The sequence below is a fragment of the Festucalex cinctus genome, chromosome 8 (genome assembly GCF_051991245.1).
Source record: "Festucalex cinctus isolate MCC-2025b chromosome 8, RoL_Fcin_1.0, whole genome shotgun sequence".
NCBI lineage: Eukaryota > Metazoa > Chordata > Actinopteri > Syngnathiformes > Syngnathidae > Festucalex > Festucalex cinctus.
The window spans coordinates 17,909,256-17,926,709 of record NC_135418.1 but is presented as its reverse complement, the minus strand read 5'-3'; the positions used below and the strand labels follow the sequence as shown (position 1 = coordinate 17,926,709).

Here is a 17,454-nt window from a genome sequence, read left to right as displayed (position 1 = left end):
CAAGGCAGAAGATGTGAGACTGTAAAATTAAACTCCCTCTGGAATGACACACACCTCTTAGCTGTCCTTTTCCTTCTCTTCTTATCAGGAGCTCTCTTGTAGCCAAAAACACATTTCAAATACCTCACTAACCTTTTTTTTTTTTTCCGGAAACAATGGGGATAAACGTATTTATTAACTCCCACTGGGGGGCATAAAAAGCCCTAATGACTAGCACAATTGGCTTTACAGGCTTTAAGACTTACTGAAAATGTGCTCTACAAGTAGCCAAGAAGAATATTAAGGGTTGATATGTCCTATTGGGAAATCATTATAAAAGTAGTGCTTGTAAAAGTAATAATTCCACTTCAATGAATCAAAACACGTCAGGATCCCCCACCATGCTATCGCCATGGAGACATTATTTAACCTCCCAGACGTGAAAGGAATCATCCTCTCTCCCGTGGTAGCCGCAAATGTGTGCAAAAGATCAGTAGTTATGTAATTGTGAGCCTCAATGTGAGCTGCATTTGATGTTTGTTTTTTGTTTTTTTTATCTTTTGATGCCCGAATGAAGTCAGTCGAAGCTATGTGTCACCGAGTGGGTTGCTTCCATACACACTGTGAACGCGTGGCTGCCCGCGTAAGGGTTCAGTTCTAATGTGCCTGTGGGTGTCATCAAGTGAAAGCATCTGCAATTATGTGCGTGGGTTAATGAACACTTAGCCTCCTCTTGTTGTGATCACGCTTTCAGCGGGAAAACACGGCATTTCTTCTGCTCCTTCTCTGACAACAGATTATTTAACAAAACTATAAAAACGATTACAAATGTTATAGGACGTTTTTGCAAAGTGCTTTCTAAACAGATTAAAACCTAAAAAACTTTGTTGTTTTGTCTGAGTACAAAAACGCCTAATCTTATATTATTTTTTGGTTAAAAAAAATACTGTTGTGTGACAAGGGTGTATATATTTGAAGTTATCTTATTTAAAAGAAATGTAAACATGTATGTTATGCTATGTAGGCCTTGATTTTTACGTTCATGTATTTTATAACTTTATCATAATTAAAGCTTCCATATTACGGATTTATATGACAGAACTTGCAGTATTATTTTCGCCCATTAGTAACTATATAATGCTTAAGTGGTTAAATGTTGTTGGAGTAACTCACGTAAGTTCAATACATTAGATTTTGAATGAATGGAAATTTATACAATATACAACAAGAAGATTTTTTTTTTTTTAACATCTTCAGCCTTAGTCCAGGACCGAGCCTTGCTGGTGCAATGCGACAAATATTTTTAAATGAATTATTTTGTGGGAATGCTTCAGCATTCCCACATGTTATTGTGATTTTTATTCTCCACACTTTTTTGCCATGTAACAACTCCCGCATATTACTTCCGATTTACAATGTTCAAATTTCAACTTGCTTCAAAAATTCAATGCTCCCGGGATATATATCATCTGATTCCACATTACTCACCATATCCGCATAATTTAACGTTAAATATCAACTTTTCCCCATTCGTTTTCAATGGGATAGACATTGAACTTTTTCTAAGTCGTTACCAGGTGTTTGACACTGCATTGTCCAGTAACCAGGAGGTCATCATTTCATAATTTATCTCTCAATTTACTTCATAAGCATTCCACATGCATTGAAATCTTAGCATTCAGCTTTCAGCATTCCCACACAATTTCTCCAGAAATTGCACTTAGTCTAGTCATAATAGAAGTTTGTATTGTTTTTGTCCATTAAAATGTTTTTAATCCATTTTCTCAGATATTCACTCTGAAGCAGTCCAAGCTGCTCTGGCTAAACATAAAGAAGAAAAAATGGCACTGCCAATGCCTACGAAACGGCGTTCAACCTACGTGCCGTCCCCCATCGAAACACGCACACCACCAGGTAGGAGAGGAGGGCCGCTTCAATTGCTTACTTTTTATTCTAACGGCGCGTTTCCCCTCAGACTCCTCATCGGCCTCTGAGGACGAGACCTCGGCACGCAGGCAGTCGTCGCTGGTCGTCCCCGCCCCTTCGCTCAATGCCGGCCTGCAGACCCCCGACTGTTGGATCAACCGCTCGGCCCAGGGCTCGTCCACATCCTCGTCGGCCTCCTCCACTATGTCGCATGGAGAGGCCAAGCCGCAGCCTCACAACCAGCCTCAGCCTCAGTACAAGCCTCAGTACCAACCTCTGTACAAGCCTCAGTACCACCAGCACCACCAACCCCAGCATGAGCCGCCGCCGCCGCACACTGCCGCCGTCACCGACATGATGGCTCACAGTCGCATTGGTGAGCCAGTCCACTGTGTCGAGCACTTGTTCACTTGTTCCATTTTTTACAAAAGTATTACGGTATATAGAGAAAATATTATTGAACTCATTTCATAATATGCAGGGATGTTCCAATCACATTTTTCTGCACCCGAGTCCAAGTCACATGATTTTAAAGGGATACTTGACTCATTGAGCCATTTTCAGCAGTAAAAAGTTAATATTTTGTCTATGATTAATGTGGTAACTTCATTATTTTCTATGTACAATTAGTACCTTTAAAAAGTAATTTTTCTACTTGCTGTCGACTGATGATGACATCATCTGTGCTGAGGAAGAAGGTAATGACCAGTCATGGCTCAGTTTGCTGACCATGCCCAGAACACAGGTGAGTCGTGATTGGTCGTTACCTACATCCTCTGCACAGATGATGTCATCATCAGTCGACAGCAAGTAGAAAAATTACTTTTTAAAGGTATTAATTGTACATGAAAATAATGAAGTTATCAAAATCATTCTGAACAAAATATTAACTTTTCACTGCTAAAAATTGTTCAATGAGTCCAGCATCCCTTTAAGTATCAGGCGATACCTGAACCTTTGAAATGCAATACACTGAAAAAGAATAAGAACAACCACATCCAAACGGTATCAATTATCAAAATAATACTTTTTTTCTATGGCTGCAAATCAGCAGTGGTACAAATCAAGTCTAACATTAAAATATGTCATTCCTAACTTTTGTGATTAAGAACATTTAATAGTCTGAACATTTTCAGCCGATCCCGATGAGCTGAAAATAACATGATCGACACCAATTTCCGATAATATTGATCGCATCAGGTCAACAATAATAAGAACGTTGTAATTTCATTAATTCCTAGTTCTGTATAATTGTGGTGCCTTATGTTATGTATCGGCACACAGAAAGGAAAAGGAATATTTTTTTGGAAAGATATTTTAAGAAAAAAAGGTGTAATATTGCAAGTCTTTATTCTTGTGATTTTATTTTTATTGTGGCATAAATACTACACGCTATGCAAAGAATAAAAGTCTTAATTTTCTTTACAAATGACACGTAAGCATTACATTCACTGTCTTTTTAAATACCAAAGACACAATAAAACAAACTTGGTAAATAATGTGATTATTTTAATTTTTTGTTTTGTTTTGTTTTGTTTTGTGTTGTTTTGTTTTTAAACTCTGACATTGTCTAATGGTAACTCACTACGTTGGCCCTGAAGTTCAAAACAAAAAAACAAACCTTATTAAAAATAAATAAATAAATAAATAACATCAAATTAAAAGCAAACAAGAATTTATCATTATTATAAAATAACAATGAAATGTTTCTTACTTGCATAATATACCAATTGGGAATATAGCTGAATTTCTTAAAATATTTGATTGAATGAAATAAGTCCTTAAATGTTTTCAATTTGGCCTGATATTTTGGAGAATCTTATTTGAATTAAGTGTTACAAAATTCACTTGAGAGGAAGTGTGACTAAATCCAGATGAACCCTGTAGTATCTTCTATTTTAGACGTATCATAGCATCATCATCGAGGTAATATACTATTGCAAATGCCACTTTCTATTAAATGCAATCGTTTTTCATCCCACTTCCCGCAGCGCCCCCGGAGAACAGCGCCCCGCCTCCAGATGTAACTGCAGTGGTCCTTCCAGCCAGAGGTCCGCGGGTTGACTTGCCGTCCAACGCTACGGTCCGTGGGATGAGTCGAGGGCAGAGTCGCTCCAGCATGATGGAGACGGCCGACGGTAATCGGCTATCTTGCGACGTTTTGTTTTTGTATGCTGTATGGCAGCCTCGCTAAATATTTCTCTCAATTGTGGCATTAATCGGACTCTACTGCTTTCTTCTGCTTCTTGCTCTGTCACATGTTTTTGACTGGCTGGTAGGAAGAATTAATCTCCAGAGTAAGGAAAAGCCTTCATGTGTTTTGTCCGCAGCCTTGTGTCTATGCTCTTTTTACCCTAATTCTCCCTATTGTTTGTAATAAATGCATACAGAAATCAATATGCACAGTGGATGTAACAGTCCCAGTCCAAAAACACACCTGACCCAACTCTCACCTCGTTTTCCTTGTGATGATCCCACTCAACGTGTGCTGCTTTTTCATTCCCAAACATGACACCAATGGATGCAAGCCAAATGTAAGATTAGTCACATTTTGTGGGTTGAGAAGCAGCAGACTGTGAGAACATAATACGCTCAAACAGCTACACTTTTGTTAGTGTGTGCACGAGCGGTGTGACCGTGTGCTGAAAATTCATCCCACATCTCCACCTTGGCCTTGTAGGAGTTCCAGTAAACAGCAGAGTGTCCACGAAGATCCAGCAACTGCTCAACACGCTGAAGAGACCAAAGAGGCCGCCCCTCAGTGAGTTTTTCACTGATGACTCAGAGGAGATAGTAGAAGGTGAGGCATTACAGCTGTTCATCATCATGTATGCACATACAATACAGTAGATGTTTTTTTGTTTTTTTAGGGGGTGTCAAAATTGCAAAAAATGCACTGAGCTGTCAGTCTTACAAATTCAATTATGCCATCTAGTGGCAGAAAAATAACCTCAACACAATGGTACTGTATACATACAGTACTTTTTTTTTAATTTTAACTGAATTGTTCCGCCTGATTCGGCGGAAGTATCAGCTAGCTGGCTGCAGTGCGTCGGTTAGCGTTCTACAGCGCGCCGCGCAGTGATACGAACAAACAGAAAAGTAGTGGCTGGCGGTAATGGCGTCTGATTTTATTCAGAAAAGAGTATTGTGATGGAAATGTATCACGCTTTTGAAAACAAATAATTTTTAGAAGAAAAACGCTTTATTTCCGAGACCCCAGCCAGCTTGCTGGACTATTTTCCTCTCGTCCAACGCCGAACCAGAATGCGTGTCACAGAACGCTGTCGGGGGTAAGTCAGTGCTGATCGCACACACGGGAGGTGAGGATCAAATTGAGATTCATGTTAAAAAAGCCGAACGATCCCTTTAACAAGAGTATGAAAACTTAGAAAAAATATTTTATTAAAAATAAGTATTATTAAACGTTAGTTTTTATTTATTTATTAATTATTAAAATGTTTTATTGTACCCCACCTTCTGCCTGGAGCCAGCTGGGATAGGCTCCAGCCACCCCATGACCCTTGTGAGGAGTAAGCGGCTAAGAAGATGGATGGATGGATTTTTTTTTGTATATTTAGAACAGATATAAAATGTGCAATTAATCATGAGTTAACTATTGAAGTCATGAGCTTAATTACGATTAAAAATTAAAATCTCCTGACACACCCCTAGTTTTTTCCCCCCAATTCCTTTCCATTTTTAATGCATTTATACTGTAATAATGTCGTTCTGATGTTCTATCTCAGTGCCCCAGCCGGACCCCAACACACCCAAGCCAGAAGGCCGTCAGATCATCCCGGTGAAGGGCGAACCTTTGGGGGTGGTGAGTAATTGGCCCCCAGCCTTGCAAGCCGCGTTGGCCCGATGGGGGGCGACGCAGGGGAAGAGCCCCGCCCTCACCGCTCTCGACATCACAGGCAAACCGCTCTACACGCTGACTTACGGTGAGAGTTGATTGTGTTGATATCACAAAATTGCTGATTATGTGGAAGTAACTGAGCTTAAATACTGCAAAGATGACCCAGAATTGTATTTATTTTTTGCTGAAGCAGTGTTTAAATGTGCAATCCTGTCATTCCATCTTTTAGGGAAGCTATGGAGTCGCAGTGTGAAACTTGCGTACACTCTTCTCAACAAGCTGGGAACCAAAAACGAGCAGATTCTTAAACCCGGAGACAGGGTGAGGACAGAAGAGCGTCACGAAAATAATGTTATGACCAATATAAAGTGCAAAGGGGGAGGTATTGTTTTGATTGTCTTTTTTTTTTTTTTTTTTTTTTTTTTTAAGTTTGCTGGATTATATAAGAAGTACAGTACATAACCGATCCCTTGAAACTTTGTGGATGATGTACATGTAACCTATTATAAGAAATCTTTAAGTCGAAGTCAGCCCCCCCAAAAAATTCTTGACAAATATATGTTCTATGCAGCCCCACTACGGCAGTCTGAATTTGTTATCCTGGTTAATATTACGTTAGTGGAATATGAGTTAAGCAGCAAAATCCAGTAGTTTTTATCAATATCAGAAGGCAGCCATTTTGACACTTGCGATAAATCATCACAGTTGTTCAGGTTTCAGTTAAGGACCAATCACATCTCAGCTTCAGAAGACAGGTGAACTGTGATTGGTCGTTGCCTGAGCCCTGCGCAACTGTGATGTCATCTTCAGTCGACAGTAAGTGGCAAGATAGCCTCCCCCATAAAAAGGGCTGAATTTTGCTGCATAACTCATATTCCACAAATGTATTATTAATCTGAATTTCATGTTTAGACTAGTGAGGTCACATATAATAAATGTTGGTATGTATGGTTGGCTTCCACTTTAAATTTTGGTGCAAATCCCATTACAAATATGGACAGAAGGAGTCCTACCTGTCTTTTCCTTCTGTCCAACTTCTCTCTCCTTGAACCACAAAACAATTTATTTTTTTTTATTTTTTTTGCGCGGGTGAGGCAGACTATCTTTCATAATGTGGTTATCCATCTGAAAATATCCATTTAATGTCTATGTAGGTGGCACTCGTGTACCCCAACAGTGACCCCGGGATGTTCTGGGTGGCCTTCTATGGCTGCCTCCTGGCTGAGGTCATACCAGTACCAATCGAGGTGCCGCTCTCCCGCAAGGTGAGGTGTTTTTACCGTGAATGTTCCTCCTTATGCGTTAAAACAAATAACATTTGTGTGGATGTTTGTGCTTTGGACATGTAGGATGCGGGCATCAGCCAGGTGGGCTTTCTCCTCGGTAGCTGTGGCGTGGGCCTGGCGCTCACCAGCGAGATATGTCTGAAGGGTCTACCCAAGACCCCCACTGGAGAAATAATGCAGTTCAAAGGTTGTAAAATCATGACAGAATTAAAGATAAACATGTTTATTAAATTAAATTCATTAAATGTTAATTATAATCCGATGTGAGATTCTCTGTGAATGTGCTGAACCAAATTATTCAGTCAAGAATATCAGAAGTATGACTCCAGGCAGGGATGTTCTCAGTGATGCTGTTGCCTTTGTCTGCCAGGCTGGCCTCGAATGAAATGGGTGATTACGGACTCAAAGTACCTGACCAAGCCTTCAAAAGACTGGCAGCCACACATACCAACGGCCAACACAGACCCTGCTTACATTGAGGTAGGTGACAAAGTTGTGTTGTGTTGTTTTTTGGTAGAAATATCCATCTTTTTCCATAGTGCTTGTCCTCATTAACTCATCCACTGTCAACCCAGTAAAAATCTATCTTTGACGTCTATAGCCGTCAATGGCAGCGAATGAGTGTTAAGTCATGGGTGAGATGGATTGAACGTCAAACCTCTCTGACTTGTCTTCTTCATCCGAACTGCTCTTTCTCTCCCTTTTTTACACAGTACAAAGCAAATAAAGAGGGCACCGTGGTTGGCGTGGCAGTGTCTAAGGTTGCCATGCTGACCCACTGCCAAGCGCTGACCCAGGCCTGCAACTACTGCGAGGGTGAGTGAGCGTCGAGTATGTGAAATGTGCACTTTTGGCTGAGAGTTTGTTTTTTCACAGCCAATATAAATGTGACGTCCTATTTTTATCTGCCACAGGTGAAACATTGGTGAATGTTTTAGACTGTAAGAAGGACATGGGTCTCTGGCATGGGGTGCTCACGGTGAGTGGGTATACATGGTTGCAAAGGTATAATAATGGGTACTTGTTGACATGGTCAAAACTATCTAGTCACAGTTATGCAGAGTTGCACCACTTAGTCAATCTTAAACATTTTTTGACAATAATATGTTATATGTGACCTCACTAGTCTAAACATGACATAATAATACATTTGTGTAATATGAGTTAGGCAGCCAAATCCAACCGTTTATATTCATCTCAAGGGGCGGCCATTTTGCCACTTGTTGTCGACTGAAGATGACATCACAGTTGCTCAGGGCTCAGGCAATGACCAATCACAGCTCACCTGTTTTTTTGTTTTTTTTTAGCTGAGCTGTGATTGGTTTCCTGAGAATCTGATTATTTTCAGTTTACAGAAAGCAGCAAAATGGCCGCCATCTGATACTGATGAAAACTGCTGCTCAAGTCATATTCCATTAACACAATATTAACCAGAATACCATATTTAGTCTAGTGAGGCCATAGAACATGTTATTGTCAAGAGATTTTTTTTGTTTGTTTTTACTTTCTCTTTAACAGTATTCAAAATATGTTTTATCTTTGATAACTGAATTTTGGTTACACCTCTTTAATTTCATTAGATGTTCAGGTGTACCAGTGCTTACTAGAAAAACACTGGATTGTTTTTCATCAAATTCAACACTTCTAACTAACAAATGGACCAAATTAGAATAACACAATAATTCTGGAAAGAACATGCCATTTTGTTTGTTCTGATTTCCTGTCACTAATTTAATTACATTGTTCACAATATATACAGCCTATTTCATGAAGAAATAAAAATCAAAAAATGTATTTCCGTGCTTAACTGCTTCATCAGATGTTGTTTGCTAACAGGCTGTGATGAACAGGATCCACACTATAAGTGTTCCCTATGCAGTCATGAAGGCGTGTCCTCTCTCCTGGGTGCAGAGGGTTCACATCCACAAAGGTAAAACAAACCCTTCTGGCTCACCTTGATAATTACTTCCTTAAGACGCTTCAAGGGGCTACAGAACGTAAACGTTTGTTCCACAGCCCGATTAGCTTTGGTGAAGTGTCGGGACTTGCACTGGGCCATGATGGCCCACCGGGAGCAGCGAGACATCAGCCTGGTGTCGTTGCGCATGCTGATTGTTGCTGATGGCGCCAACCCCTGTGAGAAATCCTAGTTTGTTTTGTTTTTTCCCTTCCAAACACAGTCATACCTTTAGCCCCGCCCATTTCCTCATGTGTGTGTTTTTTGCAGGGTCGGTTTCTTCCTGTGATGCCTTCTTGAACGTTTTCCAATCCCACGGGCTGAAGCCTGAGGTGATCTGTCCCTGTGCCACATCCCCCGAGGCCATGACGGTAGCAATACGCAGGTGTGTCACTGACCCACATTTGCATCCATCCATTTTCTAAAGTGGTTGTGCTCATTAGGGCTGCGGTTAAGTTGGAGCCTATCTCAGCTGAATTTGAGCTAGAGCCTAGAGGCAGATAGATACACACTGGACGAGTTGCTAGTCAGTCACAAAGCAGATACAAAATTGACAAAGTGAGAAAAGCCACTTGATTACAAGTCCACACAGGAAAGCCAGAGCTGAGATTCGAACCCCGAACCTCAGAACTGTGAGGCACGCGTGCCAACCACATTGCGCTGTCCTCACATTTACATATTTATGAAACACTTTTGGCATCTTTTTGTATGAAAATATTGGACGTATTTTTATGTGCCAGTGTTTACAACCGGTGTTTGTACCCTCCTGTGACGTTAGTTTCTCAGGAACAGCAATAATGTTCCTGGGTCAATTTGACCCAAGTGTTTCATGATGCAAAATGTATCCCATGTTTACTGGGATTAACCCCTTTCATTGCAAATATTTGAAATGAACTATTTTTAACAAGTTTCATCGTGAAATACTACTATTTATAGTTCTTTAACTCAATTTGACCTGGGCTATGTTTCATGTTCCAAAAGCATTCGGATAAACATTTGAAACCATTTCAATTGAAAATATATCAAAGTGAACCATTTTAATTGATGAGACGTTTCATTGCAAAGAACTACTCATTTGTATCCAACTTTAAAATGGGTCAGTTTGACCCTGGCTGTGTTTGTTTCAAAAGCAATTAAATTGAAAATATGTCAACGTGAGCTATTTTAATTGTCTGTCGATGAGACATTTCATACAAATAATACATTTTCACTCTTTAAATGGGTCAATTTGACCCAAAATGTTTATTATTACAAACCCGATCCAATAAACATTGTTTAAAGCTTATTATTAACCATCATTGCGTCTAACTTAAACTATTTCTTAGCCTGTTGATGTCAAGTGTCATAGCAAAAAATCTATTTGTTGGGTCAATTTGACCCGGTATGTGCTCAATGTTCAAATATGTTGAAATGAACTATTTCTTATTGTCTATTGGTGTCAAGGTTGATGGCGAAAAGCTAACATTTGTTCTTTAACTTAAAAGTGGGTCATTTTGACCCAGTACATAACAGGAGGGTGATAGACTTGATAGGGATGGGCAAGTACCGATACCAAGTATTAGTTTCGGGCCGATACCCGGTGTAATTTCAAGATATTGGTACTCACGACAGTGGTGGTATCTGCCGCCATCTTGTGGCTGTTTTACAATCAAAAATGAGAAATTAGAAGAATAGAAAATTACTAAGGAGAAATGTTATATTGAGAAATATTGGTATTTCTTTAAAATTATGATGCAGACCTGGATTACCGGGCGCACCACTTCCTGCCCGTGCTGTCCTTTCCCTGGGCGGCCTTAGCCATGGCGTCATCAGGGTCAACACGGAGGACAAAAATTCTGCCCTCACCGTGCAAGACGTAGGGCATGTCATGCCAGGAGGTGAGCTTAAAGCACAAGAGAATGAAGTAAAGCAAAAAATGAAAATACGTTTGTGTGTTTCCAGCTCTGATGTGCATAGTCAAACCAGACGGGCCTCCTCAGTTGTGTAAAACGGATGAAATAGGTGAGATCATAATTAACTCCCGGGCTGGAGGCACCATGTACTACGGCCTGCCAGGGGTCACCAAAAACACCTTTGAGGTATGAAAGTGGAGTTAAAGTTCCTTTTGTATAGATTGCATCATCTGTTTTATTTTGCCTCCCTCTCTGTCCTTGTGCTCAGGTAATACCGGTCAATGCTAACGGCGTTCCCATTGGAGAGATTCCCTTTGTGCGGTCAGGACTCCTGGGCTTTGTCGGGCCAGTAAGTTGGACTATTTGATCACATTTGTGCTAACATGAGCCATCCTTTATTTCTAAGTACCCCTCTGTGCATTCACAGGGCAGTCTGATTTTTGTCGTCGGCAAAATCGAGGGTCTCCTGCAGGTGAGCGGAAGGAGACACAACGCCGACGACTTAGTGGCCACCGCACTCGCCGTGGAGCCAGTCAAGACTGTCTATCGTGGGAGGTGAGAGAAATTTTTACTACCATCATTTCATTTTCACCACCATTTTTTAGACAAAACAGTTGGATTGGTACATTCCTTCCATTACATTTGCTTTAGTATATTTTTGGATACTTGCAACCTACTTTTATACTTTTCTTACAAGCTAGTTTTATTCCGTTGCATTGAGCTATATTTGGCTTGCTTGCATATCTATTATTGATTGTGATTTACCGGTATGTTTTTTGGTTAGTCAGAGCGACTTCTAAATCAGGTGCACATTTGCTCCAAGCTGTCAGTTTTGTGGGCGTGTTTGCGCCGGTATATCATTAGAGCAATATCCTTAGTGAATAGGTGGGTAACAGGGCGCAGACTGCGGGTGCTGTTATGGTGCAATATTTCGCGCTATTACCGGATGGAGCACATTCTTAGTGAATATGCCCCTAAGGGTCACTGTGGAACGTGTAGACAGGAAGGTGCTAGTGTGTGAATGAGCTGTTTGCTTGTCAACATTGAATCATTTTTAAAACAGGACTGAAGGCATTACACCCATTTACCATTTGTGAATGTCCTTGTGCGTATCAGGATTGCGGTGTTTTCAGCCACTGTGTTCTATGATGAGAGGGTGGTGATTGTGGCTGAGCAGAGGCCAGACGCTAGCGAGGAGGACAGCTTCCAGTGGATGAGCCGAGTACTTCAGGTACTAGCCCCGCCCAGATGTTTTAGTCTGTTTTGATGCTGTATATTAAATAGTCACTACATATTTCCTTGTACAGGCAATTGACAGTATCCACCAAGTGGGCCTCTACTGCCTTGCTCTGGTCCCAGCCAACACTTTACCTAAAACACCTCTGGGGGGCATCCACATCTCTGACACCAAGCAGTTCTTCTTAGAGGGCAACCTGCACCCCTGCAACATCCTCATGTGTCCTCACACTTGTGTCACCAACCTGCCTAAACCCCGTCAGAAACAGCCAGGTATGTGTGTGGTTTTATTTGGCTGAGGGAGTAACTATTTCACATATTGATGACAATGTCAAAAATTGCGGTTAAAAATACGATAAATAAATTCTGTAAGAAAATAATTCAAATGTTCCCTATAGTTGGTGTTGGTCCCGCATCTGTGATGGTGGGAAATCTGGTGGCAGGGAAGAGGATCGCTCAGGCGGCAGGCAGAGAGCTCGGCATGATCGACGACCAGGATCTCGTCCGGAAGGTAAGTTTGGCCTCCCACTTTAAAACAGCCGTATACATTTAAATGTCTTCAACCAGTCCTCAGAGGATCAACTCAACGCACGTATGCTTAGACTGCGGTTTGCTAGTTCACCTATGGGCAAATAGTAACTGTTGTAGGCCACGCGTCAGATTGAGATGTAAAGAAAAAACTACTCTCTCTCTGTTTTACTTGTCTTTGTGGATGTAGCTCTGTATGTGGCCCACCGTCATGGTAAGAATTACGGCCCTTTCCAGTATCTTCCTCATCCCCCCCCCCCGTTTTATTTTTGTCACGCTAACCAGTGCTGTATTGTGCTTGAATTTTGGTTGCTTGTGTTCTTGCCTGACACACGCAGAGCTATGTGCATTTTCATGTCACATAAGCGATTTTATCTTTGCTTTATAGTTTTAATTTTTATGTAAAAGCAGTTTGTTTGTTTTTTTTATGCTATGCAGCTGTATGTTCAGGAATGCAGCAGCTCTTGCTTTGTGTAGGTGTTTAAGTTTTAAGTCCCATCCAGGCCAAAGACCCTCACTGGACACTTGTTTTCGTACACCTACACATTCTAATGGGATCCTTGACATGCACATTTGCTGCCGGAAAAGTTCTAGTTTAACAATATCTTTAATATAGTGGTTGCAGTCTGCGATGGTATCACTTTGCACTGTCCCACTGCAAATTGTTTATTATATTTTGATACTTCATGGGAGGTATCACAATTAGGAGTGTGACGATATTGAGATAAATCACGATACTTAGTCTCCCGATAGATTATCAATACGTCTACACAAGTATCACGATATTTGTAGTTAATATACAAGCCACTATAATGGCTCCATTCTTTATGACTTATTGAGCAATTACTTGGCGGGCCACTAGGGGGAGCGCCTCACAAAAGTGGCGGGGAAATGGACGCAAGTCTTCAGGTGAAGAAGACTCATCAGCTTACTTATTTATATATATTATTTATAATAAATATTTGTTATATTATGTATTTAAATTTTTTATTTTATTTATTGTTTTTTATTTTTATTATCCATCCATCCTTCTTGACCACTTATTCCTCACAAGAGTCGCGGGGGGTGCTGGAGCCTATCTCAGCTGGCTTTTGGGCAGTAGGCGGGGTACACCTGAACTGGGTGCAGGCCAATCACAGTTTTTGTTATTTATTTTATTATTTTTTATTTATTATTATTATTATATTTTATGATTAGTTTTAGCGTAGATTATCGTGGATTTATTACCTGAGCAATACATCGATAATCTTGTTATCGTCATATCGTGAGATAATTGTTATCGTGAGCCTTGTATCGCATATCGTATCGTATCGTGAGGTAGCCAGAGGTTCCCACCCCTAATCACAATAATAAACATTGTTTGATAAATAACTCCCTGACTGTGCCACTCAAACTGAACATTATTATCTTTACGGAACTTACGATTGCATTATATTGTGCAGGTGTACCTAATGTTGTGGCTGCTTCTGTATTTAACACAAATAAGGCTTACCTACCAGTAAAACGAAAACCTTTATTTCAGCATCAGTACTTGACAGAGGCTCTACAGTGGAGGGCGCAGACGGATGCCGATCATGTTCTCTACGTGCTTCTTAACGCCAAGGTAGCTATTTGATCTATAGTAATTAAAAGGGAAGTCAATCTAAAAATGTGCCATTACAATAATATGTTCTATGTGCCCCCACTAGTCTAAACACGGCATTCTAATTAATATTAAAAGTTTTAGTATTGACTTCCATTTTAAAGCATTTACGTGTCTTGAACTTTGTTTTTCTGTCTCTCATTGGGATTCCCTCCTTATCCTGCAGGGTGTAGCGGTGAGCACGGCGACCTGCATTCAACTTCACAAACGAGCAGAGAAGATTGCCGCCGCGCTCGTGGAGAAAGGCAGCATCAACACTGGCGAGAACGTAGTGTTACTTTATCCTCCTGGTAGGTTCCGCTGCTGTTATTCCCATTGATTTGATTTGATTTGATTTAATTGATGCTGACTTTGTTTTGTAATCTCGTTCTGAAAGGTATTGACTTGATCGCTTCATTTTACGGTTGCCTCTACGCTGGCTGCGTCCCCGTAAACGTCAGACCTCCACACCCTCAGAACCTGGCGGCCACGCTGCCTACCGTCCGTATGATCATTGATGTAAGTTTATGTGTTCATTTGCGATTTTGATAGTTCTGGAGTTTACATGGTTGATCATTTATTAACTCTTCACTCCCAGCCATTTTCACAGAAGCAATCCCCTGTTTTACTGGATTTTGACAGATTTTCCAAGGCCCATAGAATATTGTGTTCTATTGCTACAAAAACATGGAACCTACCAGAAGAAAGATTAAAATCTCTTCTTTCATCAAGGATAAAAAGTATATTTCTATTGGTTTCCGTTTTGCAGCAATGAGCATTAGAATATAGCTAAGTTTCATCATTATTCACAAATCTATTTAGAATTGTGAGTAATTGAGCTTTTTTTCAACATGGCCCTGGTTGATCCCTTATACTCTGCTGCCACCTGCTGGCTGTTTGTGTAATAACTACCATTTCTTCAACCATTTTTTGCAGTTGAGAGGCTGCATCAAAACGTTATGTATGCTCTAGCATTAAAAAATAAATAAATAAATAAACGTATAAATACGTCTTTGGGACACTAAAAACATTTAAAATATAACGTATTTATGCATTTGTGGGAGTAAATGAGTTAATATGATGAGTTTCTTCTCTCTTTAAGAAATTCAAACATACCATCAGCTTGTGTAGTTCTACTCTATCAAAGTTTAAAAATAAGATGTTTGTTGCATGAATTTAGCTCTCATTTCATCCGATTGTCACCAGGTCAGTAAAGCGGCATGTATCCTCACCACTCAAAATCTCATGCGGATACTGCGCTCCAAGGAGGCTGCTGCCTCTGTAAACATTAAAACATGGCCAACAATCATCGACACTGGTAAGCTAATGCAGTTCTTCCTACATACACCCAAGCACATGCGACTTTATCTGATTTTACAGTTCATTCAGTTTATATAATAAATGTGACCTTTCCCACAAATAACAGTTATTGTCCCGATTGAAAAAGTTTCATTTCTATTTGCTAAATCTCTCTCTCTCCGATGTCTGCAGACGACCTTCCTCGCCGTCGGCCTCCTCAAATCTATAAGCCGCCCACGGCGGAGATGATAGCGTATCTGGACTTCAGCGTTTCCACGACAGGCATGCTCACTGGGGTCAAGGTGAGATGAGATGAAATTTTCTTCCAAAGGTGGACAAATATACATTTGAAAAGGTTTGTTGGGAAGAAATAGAAGGTTATGCTGAGCGAGGTCCCTTCTGGTCCAACATCAGTGATTTCTTCTGGTTGAATAGACAAAAAAAAAAAAAAAAAAATCATATAGGCAGTCTCACAAAAGGAACAAGCTACAGACGTTTCACTTCCTGTTTAAGTCACAATGCATTTGTCCAGTTTAAGTGAATTCTCCAAGTGTTGTACTTGCGCCCTCTAGTGGTTTGCAGACTGATTTGAATGTTCCCTCTGTGTAAAGTTAGTGGTTTTGCCTTTAATCCAGTACACCAACTTTATTAAGTAGACTTTAATTTTATTTAATATGCAATACATTTGCATTGAATCTTTTAGAGTGTTTGTTTTCAAACACTTACTTGGGTACATCTTTTTTTTATTTAACTTATAAGCAATACATTTTAATTAATTCATTGTTTATGTCAGTTTTTCCTCCAATAATTAAGTGCAGTGGTTTACAATACAATTAAATGTACATGGGAATAAAACCTGTGCAGTACCTTGTTTTGGTTGAACACTTTGGAGCTAAGTATTTTATTTTCTTTTTTTTTTTGGTAGGTGGTTGATGAAAAATGCTCTAAAATGAATGCGGCTCGTGGCCTAATTTTTTTCGTTATTTGTGCAACAAACAACTGCACCCACAATTGCCATAATTAATACAGCTCAATTGCTAGGTCCATCTAATCTAAATCACTGTTAAATAGGGTATCGAGCCTATAATCAGTCTTATTTCAAGGTATCGGTACTCGCGTAGGAGGCTGAGACCAGTAAGGCCTTTTTCCGAAATTAGAAGAATAGAAAATTGGCATTAAAATTACATGCAATTTTAGGGAAAATGCTGTATTGGGATATATAGGTCTTTTTTTTTCTTCTCAAAATTATCATCATCATTTATTTTGGAAAATTATTGTACGTATTAAAAGTACCAGTGGTTTCTGTACTTTGTATCTGTGACTACTCGAGAAAATGAGAAAACTCGTATTGGCATCGATCTTTGGTTTTGAACAGCCCTACTATTAAAAGAGTCATTCATTAAGCGGTATGTTGTTCACAAACGTCTCTTGTTGTCCAGATCTCGCATGCAGCCGTCAGTGCACTGTGCCGCTCCATAAAACTGCAGTGTGAGCTCTACTCTTCTCGCCAAATCGCCATCTGCCTGGATCCTTACTGCGGTCTGGGCTTTGTCTTGTGGTGCCTCGCTAGGTACAGCAAACCAAACCTTGGATTTGTACGGCATGCCATCCTCGTGTTAACGCTGTCCTGCTTTGATATCTTCTCCCTGCAGTGTTTACTCAGGTCACCAATCCATCCTCATACCTCCTTTTGAGCTGGAGAGCTGTTTGTCGCTGTGGCTCAGCAGCCTCAGTCAGTACCGCGTCAGAGACACCTTCTGCTCTTATTCCGTCATGGAGTTTTGCACTAAAGGGCTGGGCACGCAAACAGAGTTGCTCAAGGTGCAAAGCTGCCCCATCCATGTGAAAAGTACGTTATGCTCGTGTTC

At 40.3% G+C, this 17,454-nt stretch overlaps 1 protein-coding gene across 6 annotated transcripts in view; it reads left to right on the top strand.

Annotated features, from left to right (window-relative positions):
• Positions 1–17,454, top strand: part of dip2bb (disco-interacting protein 2 homolog Bb) — a 44,316-nt gene that overhangs the window by 20,429 nt on the left and 6,433 nt on the right. For 2 of the 6 annotated variants that reach the window (XM_077529026.1, XM_077529025.1), the window contains exons 4-33: positions 1,768–1,893; positions 1,955–2,281; positions 3,897–4,043; positions 4,185–4,202; positions 4,586–4,705; positions 5,655–5,852; positions 5,997–6,088; positions 6,922–7,032; positions 7,117–7,240; positions 7,424–7,533; positions 7,767–7,869; positions 7,968–8,032; positions 8,890–8,983; positions 9,070–9,189; positions 9,281–9,395; positions 10,748–10,887; positions 10,952–11,088; positions 11,171–11,251; positions 11,330–11,457; positions 12,019–12,133; positions 12,210–12,411; positions 12,537–12,649; positions 12,857–12,880; positions 14,189–14,269; positions 14,475–14,598; positions 14,685–14,806; positions 15,494–15,605; positions 15,779–15,888; positions 17,026–17,156; positions 17,239–17,407. In XM_077529026.1, coding sequence (XP_077385152.1) covers positions 1,768–1,893; positions 1,955–2,281; positions 3,897–4,043; positions 4,185–4,202; positions 4,586–4,705; positions 5,655–5,852; positions 5,997–6,088; positions 6,922–7,032; positions 7,117–7,240; positions 7,424–7,533; positions 7,767–7,869; positions 7,968–8,032; positions 8,890–8,983; positions 9,070–9,189; positions 9,281–9,395; positions 10,748–10,887; positions 10,952–11,088; positions 11,171–11,251; positions 11,330–11,457; positions 12,019–12,133; positions 12,210–12,411; positions 12,537–12,649; positions 12,857–12,880; positions 14,189–14,269; positions 14,475–14,598; positions 14,685–14,806; positions 15,494–15,605; positions 15,779–15,888; positions 17,026–17,156; positions 17,239–17,407 — 3,659 coding nt within the window. Of the gene's footprint in view, positions 1–1,767; positions 1,894–1,954; positions 2,282–3,896; positions 4,044–4,184; positions 4,203–4,585; positions 4,706–5,654; positions 5,853–5,996; positions 6,089–6,921; positions 7,033–7,116; positions 7,241–7,423; positions 7,534–7,766; positions 7,870–7,967; positions 8,033–8,889; positions 8,984–9,069; positions 9,190–9,280; positions 9,396–10,747; positions 10,888–10,951; positions 11,089–11,170; positions 11,252–11,329; positions 11,462–12,018; positions 12,134–12,209; positions 12,412–12,536; positions 12,650–12,856; positions 12,881–14,188; positions 14,270–14,474; positions 14,599–14,684; positions 14,807–15,493; positions 15,606–15,778; positions 15,889–17,025; positions 17,157–17,238; positions 17,408–17,454 lie in introns of those variants that run through there. The other 4 variants (XM_077529027.1, XM_077529028.1, XM_077529029.1 and 1 more) reach the window with 4 other exon arrangements.